The sequence below is a fragment of the Toxorhynchites rutilus genome, chromosome 2, assembly GCF_029784135.1.
Source record: "Toxorhynchites rutilus septentrionalis strain SRP chromosome 2, ASM2978413v1, whole genome shotgun sequence".
Taxonomy (NCBI): domain Eukaryota; kingdom Metazoa; phylum Arthropoda; class Insecta; order Diptera; family Culicidae; genus Toxorhynchites; species Toxorhynchites rutilus.
This window is the reverse complement of record NC_073745.1, coordinates 51,016,820-51,037,438: the sequence shown is the minus strand read 5'-3', so window position 1 is coordinate 51,037,438 and position 20,619 is coordinate 51,016,820. Positions and strand designations below refer to the sequence as shown.

At 39.1% G+C, this 20,619-nt stretch overlaps 1 protein-coding gene across 4 annotated transcripts in view; it reads left to right on the top strand.

The window, feature by feature from the left end:
- Nucleotides 1-15,135, top strand: part of LOC129770286 (uncharacterized) — a 76,832-nt gene extending 61,697 nt beyond the window's left edge. For all 4 annotated transcript variants that reach the window (XM_055773021.1, XM_055773019.1, XM_055773020.1 and 1 more), the window contains exons 6-7: nt 13,605-13,748; nt 13,815-15,135. In XM_055773021.1, coding sequence (XP_055628996.1) covers nt 13,605-13,748; nt 13,815-14,142 — 472 coding nt within the window. In that variant the 3' untranslated portion in view covers nt 14,143-15,135. The remainder of the gene's footprint in view (nt 1-13,604; nt 13,749-13,814) is intronic.
- The last annotated feature ends 5,484 nt before the right edge of the window (nt 15,136-20,619 follow it).

Below are 20,619 nucleotides of genomic sequence, written 5' to 3'. Positions count from 1 at the left end.
AAAAATGTTTAAAAAAAAAAGTTTTTTGTTTGAAAATATCGATCGATACACCTTAGTAAGATGTACTTTAAGTATTTTTTCATATTTTTGTCTCAAAGCAATTGAGAATGGCGTGAAAAAAAAACGAAAAGCTGCATTATTCACCATAGATCATATGGTGAACCATATAAGGGCTCAAATATATGGTACTACTGCCAAAATGTTTTATTTAGTACCCTATACAAAATTTGTCATACAGCTGGCAATCTGGTTTGAGGGACTTTTTACTCCCTTACCCAGCCAGAACCTTTGGAAATATAAAAAAAAACATATTTTTGTACCGCGCAACACTGAAAAAAATCACACATATTTAGAAAAGAGCCGTAGGAACACATTTGAATATGAATTAGAGTAGTACTGAATCTCTAAATCCCAAAAAAAATAATATTTTTACAATATTTTTTTTAGTACTCAAATTTTTTAATGAAATTTTGTTTGATAATTTTTCTTGATACACCGTAGTAAGGTGCATTAAGTTTTTTTTTTCAAATTTTTATCTCGAAGCTTTTGATGATGGCGTGAAATAAACGAAAAAGTACGTTTTCACTATAGATCCTATGTAAAACCACATAGGGGTTCAAAAATACGCCAAAATTTCTTATTTAATATCTTATACAATATTTGCCATATAGCTAGTGATTTGGTTTGGAGGCACTTTTCACTCCCTTACCCGGCCAGGTCCTTTTTCCAGCAATTTCTTGCTTAAAAAACGGACAGAAAATATTGTAAAAAAATCAAACATTCTGACGATTAAAATGGATATGTTTTTTCGATGGCATTAACCACTAGCTTTCTTCCCTGACGCAACAAGCAACCTTTTTGCCTACATTCGGACGTTAGTTCACAATGTTAATCGCTGCGTATTATGAATTATTTTCCATTTGCCGATAATAGACACTTATCAGTTGTTGCATTGTATGTTGTCCAATCAATTCATGCTTTTTTTTTATTAAATCGTTTATTTTTACAGGCTCAGTTACATAAGTTTAAAGGAGCCAAACTCCTATCTGTATAGTTACAAGTATACATAAACATTTTTATTAATTCTAATGTTAATGAAGTAGAGAACCGATTACTCGCGGCTTGCTCGAGTTTAGAAGGGTGACATTTTGTTTCAGGAAAAGGATGGGATATAAGGATATGTTGACAATGTTCACACTCACATTCGCACTCACATTCATCATACTCAATTCTTAAGCCTATCTTATATCTAACATGTATTTACATTTCACCTTATTCTATTGTTAGTAAGAAGGGATTTGATTTCTCGCGAAGGAAAAGGAAAAGGAGAATATAAGGATATAAGGACAATCACACACGAAGATCGATAGCTTTTAGGAAGACATATATTTGGGACATGTAATCAAGGTCTAACCGAGCCAACACATCTCTCACCGGCACATTGGGCTGCCTTCCTCTAGCCCGAAGAGAGTTTTCTAAATTCGATCTGGCAACAAGATACTCCTCGCACGACCAAACAACGTGTTCGATGTCGTGGTAACCTTGGCCACAAGCACAGATATTGCCATCGGCAAGATTAAAACGAAAGAGTAGCGCGTCTAACGAACAGTGATTGGACATGAGTCGAGAGAAGGTGCGAATAAAGTCCCGACTCAAGTCCAGACTTTTGAACCATGGTTTGAGGCTAACCTTAGGGATAATCGAGTGAAACCACCGGCCCAACTCATCTTCGTTCCATTTACGTTGCCAGTTAGCGATGGTATTTTTACGGACTAAAGAATAAAATTCATTGAAAGCGATTTGACGCTGATAAATATCGCCTTCAATTGCACCTACCTTTGCCAATGAGTCAGCCCTCTCGTTACCCGGAATTGAGCAATGTGAAGGGACCCAGACAAAGGTAATGACATAACAGCGTCTGGTTAAAGCACTCAAAATTTCTCGTATTCTCTCAAGGAAGTACGGCGAGTGCTTTTCCGGCCTCAGTGAACGGATAGCTTCGACAGAGCTAAGACTATCCGTTACAATGTAATAGTGTTCAACAGGTCGTGAGGCGACGCTGTCCAGCGCCCAATGTATTGCTGCCAATTCAGCAATATACACAGAGCAAGGATTCTGAAGACTGTGGGAGGTGCTAAAAAGTTCGTTGAACACTCCAAATCCTGTGGACTCATTCATAGAGGACCCATCAGTAAAGTACATATTATCACAATTGACACGCCCATACTTTGCATTGAAGATCGTAGGAACGATCCCCGATGATAATCTGGAATTCCATGGATTTTCTCCTTCATGAACAGATCAAAATGTACAGAGGAATTGATGTAGTCAGGAAAACAAACACGGTTGGGAGTATACGAAGAAGGATCAACCTGCATGGAGATGAATTCATGATATGAGCTCATGAATCCTGAATGAAAATTTAGCTCGATAAGCTGCTCAAAATTTCCGATCACCAATGGGTTCATAACCTTACACCGGATGAGGAACCGAAGAGATAAATTAAATTAAAGCGATCTTTTAGTGGGAGTAGGCCTGCCAAAACCTCGAGACTCATGGTATGCGTTGAGGGCATACATCCCAACGCAATACGGAGACAAAGATACTGAATTCGCTCGAGTTTAATGAGATGTGTTTTGGCAGCTGATTGAAAACAGAAACTGCCATACTCCATCACTGAGAGAATAGTTGTTCGATACAACATTATAAGATCTTCGGGATGGGCTCCCCACCATGTGCCGGTGATTGTACGGAGAAAGTTTATTCTTTGTTGGCATTTTTTACTCAGATACCTAATATGGGCCCCCCAAGTACATTTGGAGTCGAACCAGACCCCAAGATACTTGAATGACATAGCATGAGTGATCGGTTTACCCAAAAGTTGAAGCTTTGGTTTTGCTGGTCTATGCTTCCTAGAAAAAACCACCATCTCTGTTTTCTCTGTAGAGAATTCGATCCCTAGCCCAATGACCCAGGTTGAAAAATTGTTCAAAGTATCTTGTAAGGGTTCTTGCAGGTCAGATTCGTTTGATCCTACGACAGACACCACTCCGTCATCTGCAAGTTGTCTTAGGCTGTAATTTTGTGTAAGGCAATTGTCGATGTCGCTTACATAGAAGTTGTACAAAAGGGGGCTTAAACATGAGCCCTGAGGGAGGCCCATGTAAGAGACCCGACTCACTGCCGAATCTCCGTGAGAAAAATTCAAATGTTTCTCACAAAGCAAGTTATATAACATATTATTCAACAGAGGCGGCAGACCCGATCAATTCATGCTCAATTCACATTTTTATCGCGTAGGATTTGTTACAGCTTATGCAATGTATGTCCAGGATATCATGACATCGAGCATGTTGTTTGATAATACAAAATGCAAATAAAGCATTTAACTGCCTGCTGATTTAGAGGTTCGGAAGTATATACTCATGCATATCATATCAGATCATATCATGCATATCAGATAATGATAGCTTGATTGATCTTAATATATGTATGTCTTCCTTAGAAGCCCACTTCATTTCCTCGAATGCACTTGACCATTCTCCTTTCCCTTTCCTCTACAGAGCACACAATGAGATCAGTTCACTTCAGCAGCTACACGAACTTCCCAAGATAGCACTGATAGGCATAGGATACCTAATATATATCACTTGGCTATAAAATTATTACAGCCACCTACAAACAATGTTCCGGACAACGAAGGAGAAATGCTATTTTTATATATAATATATTTCTGTAGTCATAGATTTATTTGAGGCTTATATTAATGTAGATCATAACTATTTAGACTTGTGATAAATGATAAATGATAAATGATGACTCTTTGTATTTTTCTGCATAATTGAACAAGCAGAAGAAAAGGGTATAAATAACTTTAATGATATTTATGTGCACATTTTTGAACAAAATGTGGTTCCGGATTCTACCACTTCATCTCATCTAACCCGTTTAGAAGATACAAGTTCATACAAGTAACATTTTTAAGGGCCTCCATTTGATGTATCAATAGAGAAAAAATACCGTGCCCCTAGGCTCAGACCCATCAATTTTTTTCTCTCTCTTTTTAGTGACTTTCAACACATTTCGGCTGGTTCGTCACTTTACACATTTTTACACAATTTGATATTTTGACAAAAAAAGATTTATTTATTTTTTGCATCGATTATAATAAAATGCATACTCATTTGTTTACTACGAATACTACATTTACATTTGCAAGTCATTCTTGTGTTTGATGATCCTTATACATCGGTTTTCTGAATCTAGACTGCATACTATCATTTATAAAAAAAATCGAGCTGCCACCACGGTGTTTGATCAAATCTTTCGATCTCAAAATAGCGTCCATCGTATCTTTGCTGAACCGATTTCCAAGCTTATTTTTGTTCTGATAATATTCAGAAAAAAAAATGCTCGACAGTTGCCGAGGAGTGAGATACAGTGAGAACGTTACAAATAGTGATGTCTAAATTTTTCATTTATTCGATTATCGATTAATCGTTGGGGCATTTTTTAATATTCGATTCATTCGAATAATTGTCTTTCAATATTCGATTAATTGAACGAATATTATTTCTTGAAATAATATCGTGATCTTTCGGGTTGTCGATGTTGGATGGTTGGATAAAAAATGTTGGGCAAAAAAAATCGTTGTATTCATATTTTGATTTCACATTATTCGATACAAAATTAATCGATTATAACTTCAGATATACGAGGGTCTCCGTAGCCACATTGATTGCGCGATCGCTTAGTAAGCGATCGATCCCTGTAAGAAATTTCGTCCTAATGAAACTGATCTATTATTGCATTGTAAATACTTTTATGATCAGTCGCACCAAGCGATAATGCGGCGTAAAAGTCGACATGTACCTTAATGTTGCTTTGTTCAAATGTAAGAAATTTCTCATGCGGAAAAACACTGTACCAATCTGTACTTTTTGACGAAAATCTGTACTTTGTATCGTACAGAATCTGTACCAAAAATAGCGAAAAAATCTGTACCTTTCCAGATAAATCTGTAGGTGTGGCAACACTGGTCACCCGTTATTATTTTTCATTTTTTTTGTTAGGTTGGCACTTAATTGACATTCTACAAAATTTGTAGTGTAACAGTTTTATATTTCTAAAAAATACGCTGTATTGAGTATATCTGCTATTGTGCGTGCCTCAATTCTGCACAATTTGCAAAATCAATCGTTATTCGCCAAAAACGAAACTAATTCCATTCAGCAACCACCGAATTTACTTTCCTATTCGAACGACTCAAGAAACCACGTTTCAGCACCCGAAATAAGATAATGAAAAAATCGAATATGTTGACCGCAAATCGAATATAATAAATGTTTGGAGGATTGGATCAAGCGCTGGCATAAGTGCATTGCAGTCGATGGGGAGTACTTTCAAGGGGACAATATCGATATTGATGTACAATATTGTATTTTTCATTTCCTGAATGAATTCCGGGAACTTTTTTATTCAAGAAATGAACTTATTTCAGATGACGAAGAAAAAGAACCTACTAAAGAAAATTCAATGGAATAAATTCTTCTTAAATCCTGCGTTCTGAGATAATATCCTAATTCTGAGATAATATCTTTGTGCCTTTTTTTATTTTTGACAATAATTTGAAAAACTTCGAATCTTTGCATCTTGGGTATTTATTCTTGTGTAACTCACTTATATTTTATATGTTATGAAGCTATAGAATCCTTTTCACTTTGATTCGTGTTTTAGCTTACTGCTTAAAGCTAATTTTAGTTCACTCTCTCTTTGAGTCAACATTGCAATCATTTCCACAAAAATGGAAATGATTGCAATGAATGTTCTAGCTTCGTGTTCTGTTGAGCAATGTGCCGACATTTTCAAGCACTTTGAAAATAATGTTAAATTTTAATTTAAAGAAAGTTGTAGAATTCGCCCAGGTACAAATGCTGTGATTTAATATTTTTTCAGTCGTTAATAAGGTCTGAATCACCAAAAATCTCCACATCGAATTTTCTTCGCTTTACTTGGGATAGTGTTTTAATGTTTTTTCAACTGACGACTTCTAAAAGTATCTGACCACTCTTAAATTTTTCTAAGGCTGCAGAAAGTGTAGGATATTAATTTGGCAGTCACTTTCATGTAACAACCCGCGATTTTAAAACGCTTACAGAAAATTCTGTTGAAATTCGTTGAGAATCCAATAAGTTGATAAGTTTGTAACTAGAAACGTTCTATTTAGGGCCTTCTGTGTAAGATCGTGCAGTTTTTTCGATAAAATAAATAGTTTATTTGGTGAAAACTTTCCAATTTTCAATTTTCCCTTTGTAAAGCAGTGGCATCTATACTGCTTCTCAAAAACAATTTTTTTTTCGCCGCACTACAAATAATGTTTTTATATTTTGTTTAAATAAGCCATTTTTGTCTTAATTGTTCTATTGTTTATTTTATACTGGCAATCAAGTGAATTTACAAGGCAGCGGCAAAAATATTGCCACCAGTGTTTTTGGGGTTAACGGGCAGTGGTAACTACAGGTCGGACTCGAATCTATATGATTCGATTATACACAATTTTGGACACGATTTAAGGGGAACGAAAAATATACAGGCAAACCTGTTTTCGTGCGATCCCTTTTTGTGCAATTCCTCGTTTGTGTGAATCTCTTTGTGCGATTTTATCATGAAATCGGTGTCAATAACACAAACCAATATCACAATCAATAAAATCACACGAAAACAATCACACGAATGCGGAATTGCACAAAATGCGATCGCTCAAAAACAGTTTTGCCTATATGTATAAAAAAGAAATAAATAAAATTATTTTTTTTAAATTTTTGACTCGATTATATACAGGGTTCGATTACATACAGTTGAAAGAAATTGGAGATTGTATATAATCGAGTCCGCCCTGTATATTGTCACATTTTTTTTTCAACTGACTCAATAGTTTTTTTTTTTTTTATCCAAAAAAAATATATATATTATTAAGGCTCATATGGCGTCAGCCTAACGGGGCCGGGAGTTCAATATTTTTACAAAGTTTGCTTAGACTATGTTAGTAATATGTAACCGATTACTCGCGGTTGACTCGAGGTTAGTATTACAAGTGTTCTCAAAATTGGTATGTCGCAGTCATCGATGCTCTGTACGTGTGCCCGACACAGGATACTTCCTATTGGGATGCAGCTGACCATTAATCAGCAACGCCCCCCTTGTCTGTACCCCATATCTAGCGTGGTGCGTCTTTCTCGACTCGAGGAAACCAGGATAGAATGGTCACTAGCCGGCGCAATCATCAGCTCGTGTAGAGTTGTCATAAGCGGTACAACCTTTGGCTCTTGTTGAATAATCAGTGGACTGCACAACCTTCGGCCCGTGCATCTGTAAAGAGTGTGTGTATGTATTGCCGCGACTAAGTAAAAGTTTATAGATCGGATAGGAGGGATATGAAACGGGGACACAACGAAGGAAACATCATTAAACGTTGACATCGGCGTTTCTGAGGAACAAGTATAGATGAAGCAGAAGATCAGGATCCCGGCTACCTAAGATATCCCGGACGGGGATATCCGATTGTCTGCCTTGTGCTCTCAGTGCTCTAGAGAGCTGAGAGCGAGCAGCATGGAACCGGATACACGACCAGACAACATGCTCGATGTCGTGGTAGCCATCGCCACAATCACAAAGATTGTTTGCTGCGAGCCCAATGCGATAGAGATGCGCGTTTAGGTTGTAGTGATTGGACACAAGCCGAGATATCACGCGAATGAAATCACGACCTACATTCAATCCCTTGAACCATGCACTCGTCGAGACCTTAGGGATAATCGTGTGTAACCAACGACCGAACTCATCACCACTCCACATGCGCTGCCAACTTACGAGCGTATACTGACGAGGAATGTGGAAAAATTCATTATTAGCAATTTGCCTTTCAAAAAGTGTGCCTTCTAAAGCGCCCACCTTAGCTAGCGAGTCCGCTTTCTCATTCCCCGGAATCGAGCAATGAGAGGGAACCCATGCTAAGGTAATCTTGAATAATTTTTCGACCAAAACTCTCAATAATTGTCTTATTCTTGTTAGGAAATAAAATGAGCGTTTATCAACTTTCATTGAGCGGATTGCCTCTATTGAGCTGAGACTGTCTGAAAAAATAAAATAGTGGTCGATGGGCAATGTTTCAATGATCCCTAATGCGTAATATATCGCACCCAGTTCAGCGACATACACGGAACAAGGATCTTTGAGTTTGAAAGAGGCACTGGAATTTTCTCTGAAGATGCCGAAGCCAGTGGACCCGTTTATGAATGAACCGTCAGTAAAGAACATTTTATCAGATCCAACTTTCCCATATTCTGCCGAAAATATCGGTGGAATATAATCGGAGCGTAGATGATCTGTGATTCCATGGATCTTTTGTCGCATGGACAGATCAAAAATGACAGAGGAATTGCAGAAGTAAGGGAAGCAAACTTGGTTGGAGATGCCTGGTGAAGGGTGCACGTCGTGTGTAAGGTACTCATGGTATAAAGACATAAAACTTGACTGAGGAGTCAGTTGGAGTAGATTTTCGAAGTTATCAATTACCAATGGATTCATGATCTTGCAACGGATGAGAAATCTGTAGGATAATTCTGTGAACCGAAGAGTAAGCGGGGGTACTCCTGCCAAAACTTCGAGACTCATCGTATGTGTCGAATGCAAACACCCCATGGCTATACGCAAGCAACGATATTGTATTCTCTCCAGCTTGAGAATATGAATCCTGGCAGCTGATCGGAAGCAAAAACTGCCATATTCTAACACTGATAATATCGTTGTTTTGTATAACTGAATAAGTTCTCCTGGATGGGCACCCCACCATGTTCCGGTAATTGTTTGGAGAAAATTGATTCTTTGCTGGCATTTCTGTTTCAAATACGCAATGTGTCTCCCCCAGGTACACTTAGAATCAAAATATACACCCAGGTATTTGAAAAACATAGAGTGTTGGATCTTTTTGTCGGATAGGTAAAGCTGGAATTGGGCGGGTTCGTGCTTCCTAGAAAAAACGACCATTTCAGTTTTCTCCGTAGAGAATTCGATTTCCAGCTTGAGGGCCCACGTGAACAGATTGTTCATGGTATCTTGCAACGACTTTTGCAGAGCGACGGGATTAGTACCCGTGATGGAAATAACTCCATCGTCTGCAAGTTGTCTCAGCGTGCAGTCTCTAGTTAGACAATCATCCATATCATTGACGTAAAAACTGTACAAGAGGGGGCTTAGGCAGGAGCCTTGTGGTAGGCCCATAAAACTGTAACGAGAAGATTTCGAGCTGCCATGAGAGAAAATCATGTGCTTTTCTGACAGTAAATTGTACAGGAAATTGTTAAGAATTGGTGAAAGTCCACGATTATGAAGCTTCTCTGAGAGAATTTCCATGGAAACTGAATCAAATGCCCCTTTGATATCGAGAAAAACGGAAGCCATTTGTTCTTTGCGAGCAAATGCGATTTGGATTTCAGAAGATAGCAGCGCGAGACAATCATTTGTCCCTCTACCTCGGCGGAAGCCAAACTGCGTATTTGACAGCAAATTGTTCGTTTCGACCCACTTGTCCAAACGAAGTAGAATCATTTTCTCTAACAATTTACGAATACAGGATAACATTGCAATCGGCCTATACGAGTTGTGATCGCTAGCCGGCTTGTTGGGTTTCCGTATGGCTATCACTCTCACTTGTCTCCAGTCATGCGGGACAATATTCAGCTCCAGAAACTTGTTGAACAAGTTCAGCAAACGCTGTTTTGCCAAGTCGGGAAGATTCTTCAACAAGTTGAATTTAATCTTGTCCGACCCCGGAGCTGAATTGTTATATGAGAGAAGGGCAATTGAGAATTCCACCATCGAAAAATTCTCATAATCGTTTTGAAGTGGAATGTCGCGTACGACGTTTTGTGCAGGAACGGTGTCGGGGCAAACCTTCCTTGCAAAGTTAAAAATCCAACGGTCAGAGTATTCCTCACTTTCGTTTGTATGGTTCCAGCCACGCATTTTCCTAGCCGTATTCCAAAGAGTGCTCATAGCGGTCTCCTTTGACAAACCATTGACGAACTTCCGCCAATATCCACGCTTTTTTGCTTTAATCAAACCTTTTAGTTTGGCTTCTAGAGCTTGGTACTTTAGAAACCATTCCACTAATCCAGTTTTCCTGAATTTTTTGAAAGCGGATGATTTTTCAAGGTAGACCTTTGAACACTCCTTGTCCCACCAAAGTGATGGAGGACGACGTCGGAAACTGGTAGCCGGTACACGTTTCTTTTGAGCTTGAAGTGCGCTTTCGTAAATCAAACTCGATATAAAGTTATACTCTTCGAGTGGAGGAAGTTCATGCATTGAAACAATTGCTTCAGATATTATTTCCGCAAATGTTCTCCAGTCAATATTCTTCGTGAGGTCATACGAAATATTGACTGACTCACGAGAGCTTGATTCATTAGCGATCGATAAAATTATTGGTAGGTGATCACTACCGTGGGGATCTTGGATTACCTTCCACATGCAAGTGATATGTCTAGCATGCTTGCCCGTGCAGGAGGGTTGGCTATTCTGGTTGCTTCCCCAGTATTCAAAACTGTCAATTTGAAGTTGTCGCACAGATCATAAATCAAAGTGGCACGGTTGTCATCGTAGAGTGATACCCATGCTGTTCCATGGGAGTTGAAATCACCTAAGATTACCCGCGGCTCCGGCATTGCCTCGATAGTATCAAAGAACTGATGGCGGCCCACCGTAGTTCTGGGAGGGATATATATCGAAGCAATGCAGAGGTCTTTGCCATTGATTTGTGTCTGGCAAGCAACAACTTCAATGCCTGTCATCGATGGGAGAGTGACTCTATAGAAGGAGTGACATTTTTTAATCCCCAATAGTACGCCACCAAACGAGTCATTTCGATCGAGGCGAATAATGTTGAAATCGTGGAAATTCAGCTCATCGGCTGAAGAAAGCCATGTTTCACAGAGAGAAAATACATCACAGTTAGAGCTGTGAACTAAAAATTTAAACTGATCTAGTTTGGGAATAATGCTTCTGCAATTCCACTGTATTACAGTGGTCAAATCCTTGACCTCTTGCACTGAATCAGGCATCGAGGGAAATGAACACTGCCAAAAAACCACATTTTTCTTTCAAAAATGTTCTCACAATCGGAAGCAAACATAATACTATGCTTTTAAGAGGGTCGTTTATATTTAAAGCATTTAAAATGTTGTCCACCAGGTCAGAAAGCGCAAGCAAGCCAGATTGTGGCTGTTGCCTCGACCGCGAAAAAGGAGCAGACGTGTTGGGTGCTGCTCCGGGAAGTGCTGAGGACCCCTGGTGCGTAGAAGAACCGCTTAAACCAGGAGGTACTTGCTTCGGTCTATTCTCAGCACGTTCGATTCGAGTTTTCATTCCAACTTGGGAAGTTTCGGTTTTCTTTCTGGGGAGTGATGGAAAAGAAGTAATTTTTCTTTTCCTGATGGCACCCTGCGATGTACCAGAACTTCCTGCATTGGGAGCGTCAGCGACAGGCTCGTCGTTCTGCAGAATGGAGTAGGGATTGTCCTGAGTCGTTGGAACGGGACTCTTAAGCATTTCTGCATAAGTCCGCTTGGAACGTTCTTTTAAGGAACGCTTGATTTTTTCCCCTCGTTGTATGTACACCGGGCATTGAGTAAGATCATGAGGAGTCCCGCCGCAATGAAGACACTTGCGCTCTTTCGGGCAAGGATTCTCATCATGGCTCTCTCCACAATCTGCGCAACGTTTTTTGTTGCAACAATAGGCGGCCGTGTGACCGAGTTGCATACATTTGTTGCATTTCAGTACTCGGGGTACAAACAACCGAACAGGTAAACGAAGTGCACCTATTGCAACGTAGTTAGGAAGGGCAGAACCCTCAAATGTCACACGAAAAGAGTTTGTCCGATTGAGGACTCTTTTGTCATTTTTAAGACACACAGATTTCAGTCGATCGCATGCAAGAATCTTCACACTTTTAAGTGAAGAGTTCTTGAAGCGACCGACACCATCGAGTATCTCTTTTCGAGTCAAACCCTTTTCGTTTATTACACCGTCTATTTCAACGTTGCAACAGGGTACGTATACGCAATACTCAATCGCAAAGAGATCACAGCGCGTTATTGCATTCGCTTGGGTCCTGCTGGAGACGACAACTCGTAATTTGTCTGGCCCCATCCGAGTAATCTCGGTAACTTCGGAAAATTTCTGTGTCAACTCTTTTGAGATGCGAATGACGTTAAGAGGTTTGGATTTTCGTCTAAAGTATACGATAAATGGGCCTTTGGCGCCATCAGGGTATTCTTTTAGACGAAAATCCTGCTACTCGTCTTTTTCCTCATCTTCAGAGCTTTGTATCTCGTAAACAGAATTTTCCTCCTCATCTTCTGTTTCATCCTCCTGCTCTTCAGGAGGAGGTTCATTATCTGATATATTCTTTGGCGTGGATGGGGGATCCTCCCCGCCCTCTGCCATATTAATAAAAACGAAGAAGTAGACAACTGTTCGATATGAACAGAATATAATAATTTGGAAAATATAAATTAGTAAAAGAAATTATATTTCTATATTAGTTATTGTTGAAAATTTCATTTATTTCAATTTTTGTTATTATGTGTAATTTGAAAATGAAAAAAGTTCCAATAAAAGTTCAACGGTGATGTAAGAAATGAACACCCCTAATGCCAACGCTTGCCGAATTGGTAAACACAAAGTTTAAACAATGGTGTAAATCGTGCACAGAAGCTATACAGAATGATGGAAGAAGAAAGAGGAAAATAAACTTCTACTTGCCGCCGCTGTGTAGCGTGTGTGATGATGAGTCTTGCTGCCGGATTGTCTCGATAGCGCACCACTTTTTATGAGCTTTACTTCGCTCGCAGCGCACCAGATGAAAAAATACACACTAGAAACGGATGTAAAAAAAACACCTGTATCGGATCAAATATAGGTTCGACCGATCCTGCTTGCGAGTTGTCGAAGCAATGAAGCTCTAAAAGTTGTACGAAGACAGTTTTGATGTAGAATTTTAAATATAAAAGTTAGAGTGAAAAAAAAACCCGGTTTTTCATGGTTACCCTAATGTAACTTAGATAGAAAGCGCCAAAAACAACTTCGAGGGAAATATTTATTCTTTAGACAAAAAAAAGTTATATTTTGTACATCATCGACAAGTTTGATCACCCTATTCTTGATAACATCAAAATGAGCGCTCTCTCATATGTAACAACTTTGTCTAAGACAGTTTTTGTCTAGAGAATAAGTGTCGAGCTCTAAATACTAATACGCTTAAATGCATCTTCTGGACCTATGCGCATTGTGCAACGTAATGGGGATGAAGGGGATGAACTTGTATGTTTTTGCTGTTTATTCAAGCCAATATATCACAAACTACGTTCTGAAGAAAACTACCTGCGAGAATGCGTGCCTGCCTGTATACCAAATGTACATATTATGCCATGAACACCATGACCATGTACTTTATTCATTCAAATTGACTTTAAATTTATCATTCAAATTAAAGGTTCAACACCCAACATCCTAAGAATCTAAATTGTTTACTTATGTTCCAGATATTGCACATATATCTTCAAGCAGCACACGAAGCACCAGTACTACAGCAACATAAAAATGCCATCCTACTGTGAGCTGGAGAGTCGAGATATTTACAACCATCCGCAGCTACAGCAAATGCACTGCATCTTCTCGGACCAATTGTAAGTTTCGATGCCAAAACGTTTCTTACATCATACAATTCAATCTCAAACGCACTGCTCTTCCAGGAACCACACCGACCTTACGCCCATGTCGATGTCCATAAACAACCTTGCGCCGGCTCACTACTATCTGATATTTGTAACGGCAAGCTTGGGAAACAGCCGCAGCCTCCCATACCGCTCGGCAAGGATAAAAACTCATCCGTATTGCCGTGAAAACGATCCCAGCAACATCCAGCAGCAGCAGAGGCTCCGAGGCGTTTCCGTTGCCAAAAAGCAGCCGCACCATCCTCGAAGCAATAGCAGTGTAAACATGTTAAAGTCGGCATCCAGCAGCAAACAGCATCAGCTGATCGAGAGGAGAAATAATCGCCTCAAGAGGGATGATGATTAGGATGCCATCCTATTTAGAACGCAAAGCAGTAGCAATTCTTAATACGATACTTTACCGTACCACTGATTAGTGCTTGGTTTTACAGCGCGTTTAGAAACCGTGTTACCCAGTTAGCATCCACAACGGATTTACAACTAACAAGCAGGCTCGCATCCTAATTGATTTGGCACGAGGTCAAACGGGCTAGACTTGTCGCTTATCACACCCCGAAGAGGTCCTGATTTATAGCACTCGTTTCTCGTTCCTTGACAACGATGGCATCTAATGGCACGCGTACGCGTACAGTTACACCCATGAGATGCGTTCAGTTCCCCCCAAAAAGCAACAGAAAAATTCATTGAACATAAAAAAATTAAACGAACAAGTCACTCGGGAAATTTATTTCCATGCGGCAGCATTTCCGTTTTTTTCCGGGATCGTACAGAGGGAGTTGGACCATTCTACCGGCGAGTAACGGCGAAATAAAATTGTATTGCTTCAATAAATTAGACAATACGACAGCAAAGACAAGTGGAAAGCGAAAGTGGAATGTGATGCAAAAAAAAAAAGAATGTTGTAAAATTTATGACAGCTGGAAGGATATTGCTTTCAAGTGCTGCTTCATGTGTTTTCGGTAGTTGGAGAATGAGGCATACAGTAGCTTTGTAACTTGGTAGGGCTTTTCAGCAATGGCGAAAACGCTGTTTGTTCTGTATAGTAGAAGTTAAGCATATTACTATAACCACACTATGAATTGTACTAGTAACGATTACAAGGATAGATTTTGTTCTAGAAGTAAGGTTCTACATTCGAGAGGACATTTTGACATCGCTATGCTTATATATTGGTTTTATGAGCGCGAATACTTCTATTGTACGGAAGACTATTTATTATACGATATTTTCTACTTTAAAAAAATATTTGACGATAAGAATTTCTACAAATACACACACAATGTTCTTGTATGATCATAACGATTAATTGTGCTGGATTTACGAATAAAATACCAAATTTTCATTCACTACACTATGTTATAGAATAACAACATCATTATGATACTCTGCCCTTAACCCTTCACCGAACTCTATAGTCTCGGGAGTATCTACGAAATAGACGATCTGTTCATCTGTTATTATCATGAAAGAATTTATTTCGCTAATATTTTCTATATCTTGCCGTTGAAAAAAACTAGAAGTGGGTTATATCTTTGATATAACTGCAGAGTGGACGTAGGACTAACGTTGACTTAGCAACAAATAAGTAACAAGCATATAAATCTCAGACATTTCATCTCTTAGACATATCACTTCGTTTAGCCGGAAAAGCATCATTAACGCTCAAAGGGGGCATCGATTTCTCCTCGGAAATACCCAGCGCAAATAGTACCCACTCCCCAAGCCCCGACAACTGGAATAATCTTGAGAAGAAATGAATTCCTTCTACAAATTACACAGTAAAAATAAAGCCTCCTTCCCAACATTTCCAACTTCCCGATAACGATCGTTTGCAGCATTCGTAAACAAATATTGATATGTAATATAACATCTACTACACCATATCATATCGTGTTCTTCACTATCAAATCCATAGTCAATGGCACCCATCGATACCTCGGTTTTCGCTAAATGGTCCGACTGCAGAGGAGAAATGGAATTGAAAAGCGACAAACGGAGATGTTGGAAGTTGAAAGGAGATTGGCAGAAAATTTCTGCATTTCTGCAGATGGTATCGATGTGGCTTCTTCACACTTCTTGCGGCTGGTGCACTTTTCCGAGCTGATTTCGTGGTGCCTTACCACCGAAAGACTAACGAGCTGTCTGCTGGGTCCCAAACAAACGAGTCCTCACGGTGCGAGAGTAGAGTAAGAAATGAACGAAAGCAAAAGAAGCTTCATATTAGAAACCATAACAGTATGAAATGTAAATCCCACCCCTTTTATTATGTTCGTAGCTTAGCCTGAGAGAGAAATGAATAACATCGAAGTAAGTATACAGTAATGTATTTGAAACCGGACGCTTTTTGATCCGAACACTTTGCATTACATACAATATCATACCGCAGCCATAACATTCTGTGCATGTTGAATTATTACGATTGATAGTTACTAATCAATCGCATTAATTCAACATGCACAAAATGTTATGGCTGATCCGCAAGCTACCTTTGCAGCATTTGGTTCGTGGAATTGTCCAGGACTTCGAAACCGACTTGCGCTTCCAAAGTTTTCCGCCGTTATGACACTGCAGGAGGCAAGCGAGGCATATTTAGTCGGCCTGTTCGAAGATACCAATTTGTGTGCTAAGCCACGCAAAACGCGTCATATTATGCTCAACGACATCCAGCTGGCCCATCGTATCCGAGGAGAGCGTGCTTAACACGTTGAGCCCCGGCCAAAATAGAGGACCAACAGTGAGCTTTTCGTCTGGCCCACGTCGGTCCCAACGAATCGATAGTGAAATTTTCTAAATATCTATTTGTAGCCTGGTTGTTGTCGTTTCCAATGCCGACACTCTTCGAACGAAAATTCTACTGTCGGTCCGGTGAGATTGCCACAAAAAAGACGTAAAATTCAGTGTCAGTCCCCAGGGACCGACGCGGGGCTTAACGTGTTAAACAACTGCGCTTCCGCTTTCGTCATTATTATCTTAGTACCTTAGCATATAATCAACGGCCCTTTTCCGGGACACCAAAATTTTAGGATTAGAGTTCAGAAAAGTTTTTGCAGACCGAAATGAAAGAAGCATTTAGCGAAAATGGTGGTGTCGATGATAATTCGATACAGATGGGTGCCATTGACTATGGATTTGATAATGAAGAATACGAAATATATGGAAGTGAATATTTCACCATATCGAAGAAATCATTTTGAGGAAAGCTGTGTATAAAATTATTTGTGTATGAATGCCGCAATCGATAGTCGACTCTAATTTGCGCTGGGTATTTCCTCGGAGAACTCGATTCTTCCTTTGAGCATTAATAATCTCTTTCTGGCAAAACGAAGTGGTATGATGATCACATTATTCGAAAGATAAAATGAAGAAGTTTTCTGCCAATTTCCTTCAGCCTCCAAACATCTCTTTCCCCCGTTTGTCGTTATTGCGTTCGCTAATCCTTTCTCACAACACCCATTTCTCGTTTGAAAAATTGTTGAGTGAACATCGTTTGCCAGTACGCGTAGAGCGGGAATTCCTAAAGATTCATTGCACCTCTAATGAATTGCCGAAAGACGTAAGATCGCACGTTGATCGCACTTGATTGAAAAATCCAAAACGAAATGTATTTGGTCGCAGCATTATACGAGTAGGAAGCAAATAATCGCTCGAAAATTACATGATTTTCGCGATGTGAAAAATTTTCCGTTTTTCATGTTATGCATCCAATATTGGATACGAAAATTATCTACTGATGGGGAAAAATAATATTCAGAAGCTTTCCTGTTAATTGCGATTGATTGAAAAATCACAAAACCAAATGTATTTGGTTGCAGTGTTATATGGATAGAAAACATTAAAATAAACTCTTTCGCATGAATGTATTTGTCAATTCTCAGGGGAACTGGCAGATTATTTTTCACCAAAGATGATAGTAACGAGAGTTCCGCGCGTGTATGTGTGTGGCGGCTGCTCCGATGTTTCAAGCGGAACCGTGGCATCACTCTCCTCCTGATGGATTCCCTTCTGGCCTGAGGTGCACAAACAGGCTCTTGGCGACACCATTCATCAGCGCTTTCATGATAAACGAAGTTAGCTTCACCACAACAGCGACAACATGCTCCAATCGCTGTTAAATTATAACTGAGTGGGTTTACGAGCGGCGCTCGCTTATATACCGATTGGTGATTTCAATAGCCTGTTTTGAAAGCAATTTTAAGGCCATTGAAATAAGTTTTTCTATGAAAAAGTAACAAGTATATAACTCGTAGACATTTTATCTTTCGAATGAAGTGTTTATCATACCATTTCGTTCAGTTGTTTAGGAGCTATTACCGCTCAAAATCTCGGTCTCCGGCGTAGCTCTCTCGTTTTCGAAACATTGATTTTACACCCCGGTATAGAAATGAAAGACGTAGTCCTACGTCAAAAAAAAATCTAGACTCGAATTTGCAAATTTGTACTGCACTGTTCTGAAATGTGATGTGCGTCACACATGGCACATGTTTCTGAAGGCCAAGTGTTCAGTTTAAGTTGTTGATTTTGATGTTGTGTTAAATTATAGAGGCTTCAAACTCGGAGAGCTGATTCGTCTCTAGTTTAATATCACTGATAATGCAAGCAAACTGCAGAGGCTATTGTACCCAATCGAAAGAATTTCGCATAGTCGCAAGATGTGCAGTCCCCGAGGAGAAGCTAACACTGCATCGCAAGCCCCACCCCATAGCTAGCTGGAAATGCATAAATGTATCGATCTGGCAGCGAGGAGCATCCCAACTTTCTAATTCAAAGATGTTTACTTACATACAAAGGTTATAGTTTAAGCTTGAGAAATCATTCGTTTTCAAAATATTCAGAAAAAAATCGAGGGATTGTATCCGAGACACGACGGCTTAGGACGTAGGACTACGCAATCTTTTTTCTTTCCAATTTGTTGGTTTATCATTTCGGGTATTATTTGCGAATACGTCGGAATTTCATAAATAACTCTTTAGTAAAAAGTTCTGGGGACTTTGAAAAGGTTTAATGCCTTGCGTGGTTTTGTAGAAAGATTCGAGAAGCAACGATTCTTTCTTGCCTTTGCGAGAACAATACACTAATTAGCCATATGTCGCAATTTTTTTATCCCATCTGTTTATTTTTATTATTAGGCTCATCTAGCAATCCAGCTGTAACAGAGCCGAATTTATCGTGTACATTTCTCATGTTGCCATTTAGGCGTAAAAGTTTTCCTATCTCATCGACACACATTTTTATCTAATACACATCAGCCACATAGGCGTAAAAGCATTCCTATTCTATCGATACACAACACATGTTGCCTTTTTTCGGCGTAAGAATATTACTATTGTTCGAAAGTTCACAGTTGGACACAGCGGGACTGTTGATATGAGGCTTCCATTGTTGTGTTTATAAATAGCTCCAATTACCGATGCAGCAGATCGTTCGTATGTGGAATGAGAGGCTGGGATTGCCCAGCTCCCATGTAACAATTCAGCTCCGGGATCGGACAAGATCAAATTCAACTTGTTGAAGAATCTTCCCGACTTGACGGACGCTTTTTAATCCGGACAATTTTTTTTTCAATGTGATAACCATAACATTTTTTGCATGTTGAATTGATGTATCTGATTGTTATTATTGCGTCAGTTTAGTATAGTGTCAAGCATTGTACCTAGCTGTTGACAAAAAATGGCAAAAATAAAAAAAAATATATAGGTGGTTCACAAAACCATGTCTTGAATAAAAAGCATTCTTATTGAAAGAGTTGCATAAGAGTGTCCGGAATTAGAAGCAAAAGTGTCCGGAGTGCCCGGATTTAAAATCACGACACAATGAAGTAACAAATTTTGAACAAATATAACATGATTTTGTGGAATTCTGTGATTCATAATTTACATGAAAGCCTTCTTATTCTACTGGAACGTTAATTTTTCATGCTATGATATTATCAATATTTATCAATTTTTTTAGTAGTTGAAGTTATCATCGTAAGCGATTAAGTGTCTGGTTTTCGATACATTACGATATTTGTTTCCATGGCAATCGAGTAACAAGTGCTACACAAGTGCTTTCTGTTGTGCTACAAAAAAATTCTTGGTAGAAAACTACTCAATACCTTTGGTTATGCAAACATTAGTAGAATGTACATATGTTCTGTACATATTACCAACCGTATGGCGTCGTGCACTTATTACGTAACGCGATAAGGGGGGGGAAGGGGGGTCGTGGTTGCGTTACTTTCTGTGTATTAGAAATAGGAAATTGCGTTACGTAGGGGATCCAATATCCGGATTTTTAGCGTTACGTAATTTGTGCACGACGCCTATGTAAAATGAAAGTCAGATGCAGTGTACATCCCTACCAGAGGTTAGTATATTTTAATCGATAATAAAGTAAATTTGGATGTTGTCGTATCTGAAGACTGTTGTGAGAAAAGCGCGCATTAACCATTTTTATTGTTGTCATAAGGCAATACGGAGTAGGAGTTTTGTTATTATTCTAACGGTTCACCCTAATACCATTCACCCGAGGTACATTTATCCGAATTGAACACATAACCGAATGCAACATTCACTCGAATGAATATTTACCCGAATGCAGCAAATACCCGAATGCGACATTTACCCGAATGCAACATTTGCCTGAATGTAACAAACACCTGAATGCGACATTTACCCGAATGCAACATTTTAACGAATGTAGCGTTTACCCGAATGAAGAAGGAAAAACTCTAACAAATCAGATTACGAGTTTTGTCAAATCTCCTGTTGATAAATATTAGGCTGTCTAAAAAGTCCTGCGGTATTTTTTTTGAATTTTCATTTGTTCATATAATTAGTTACAA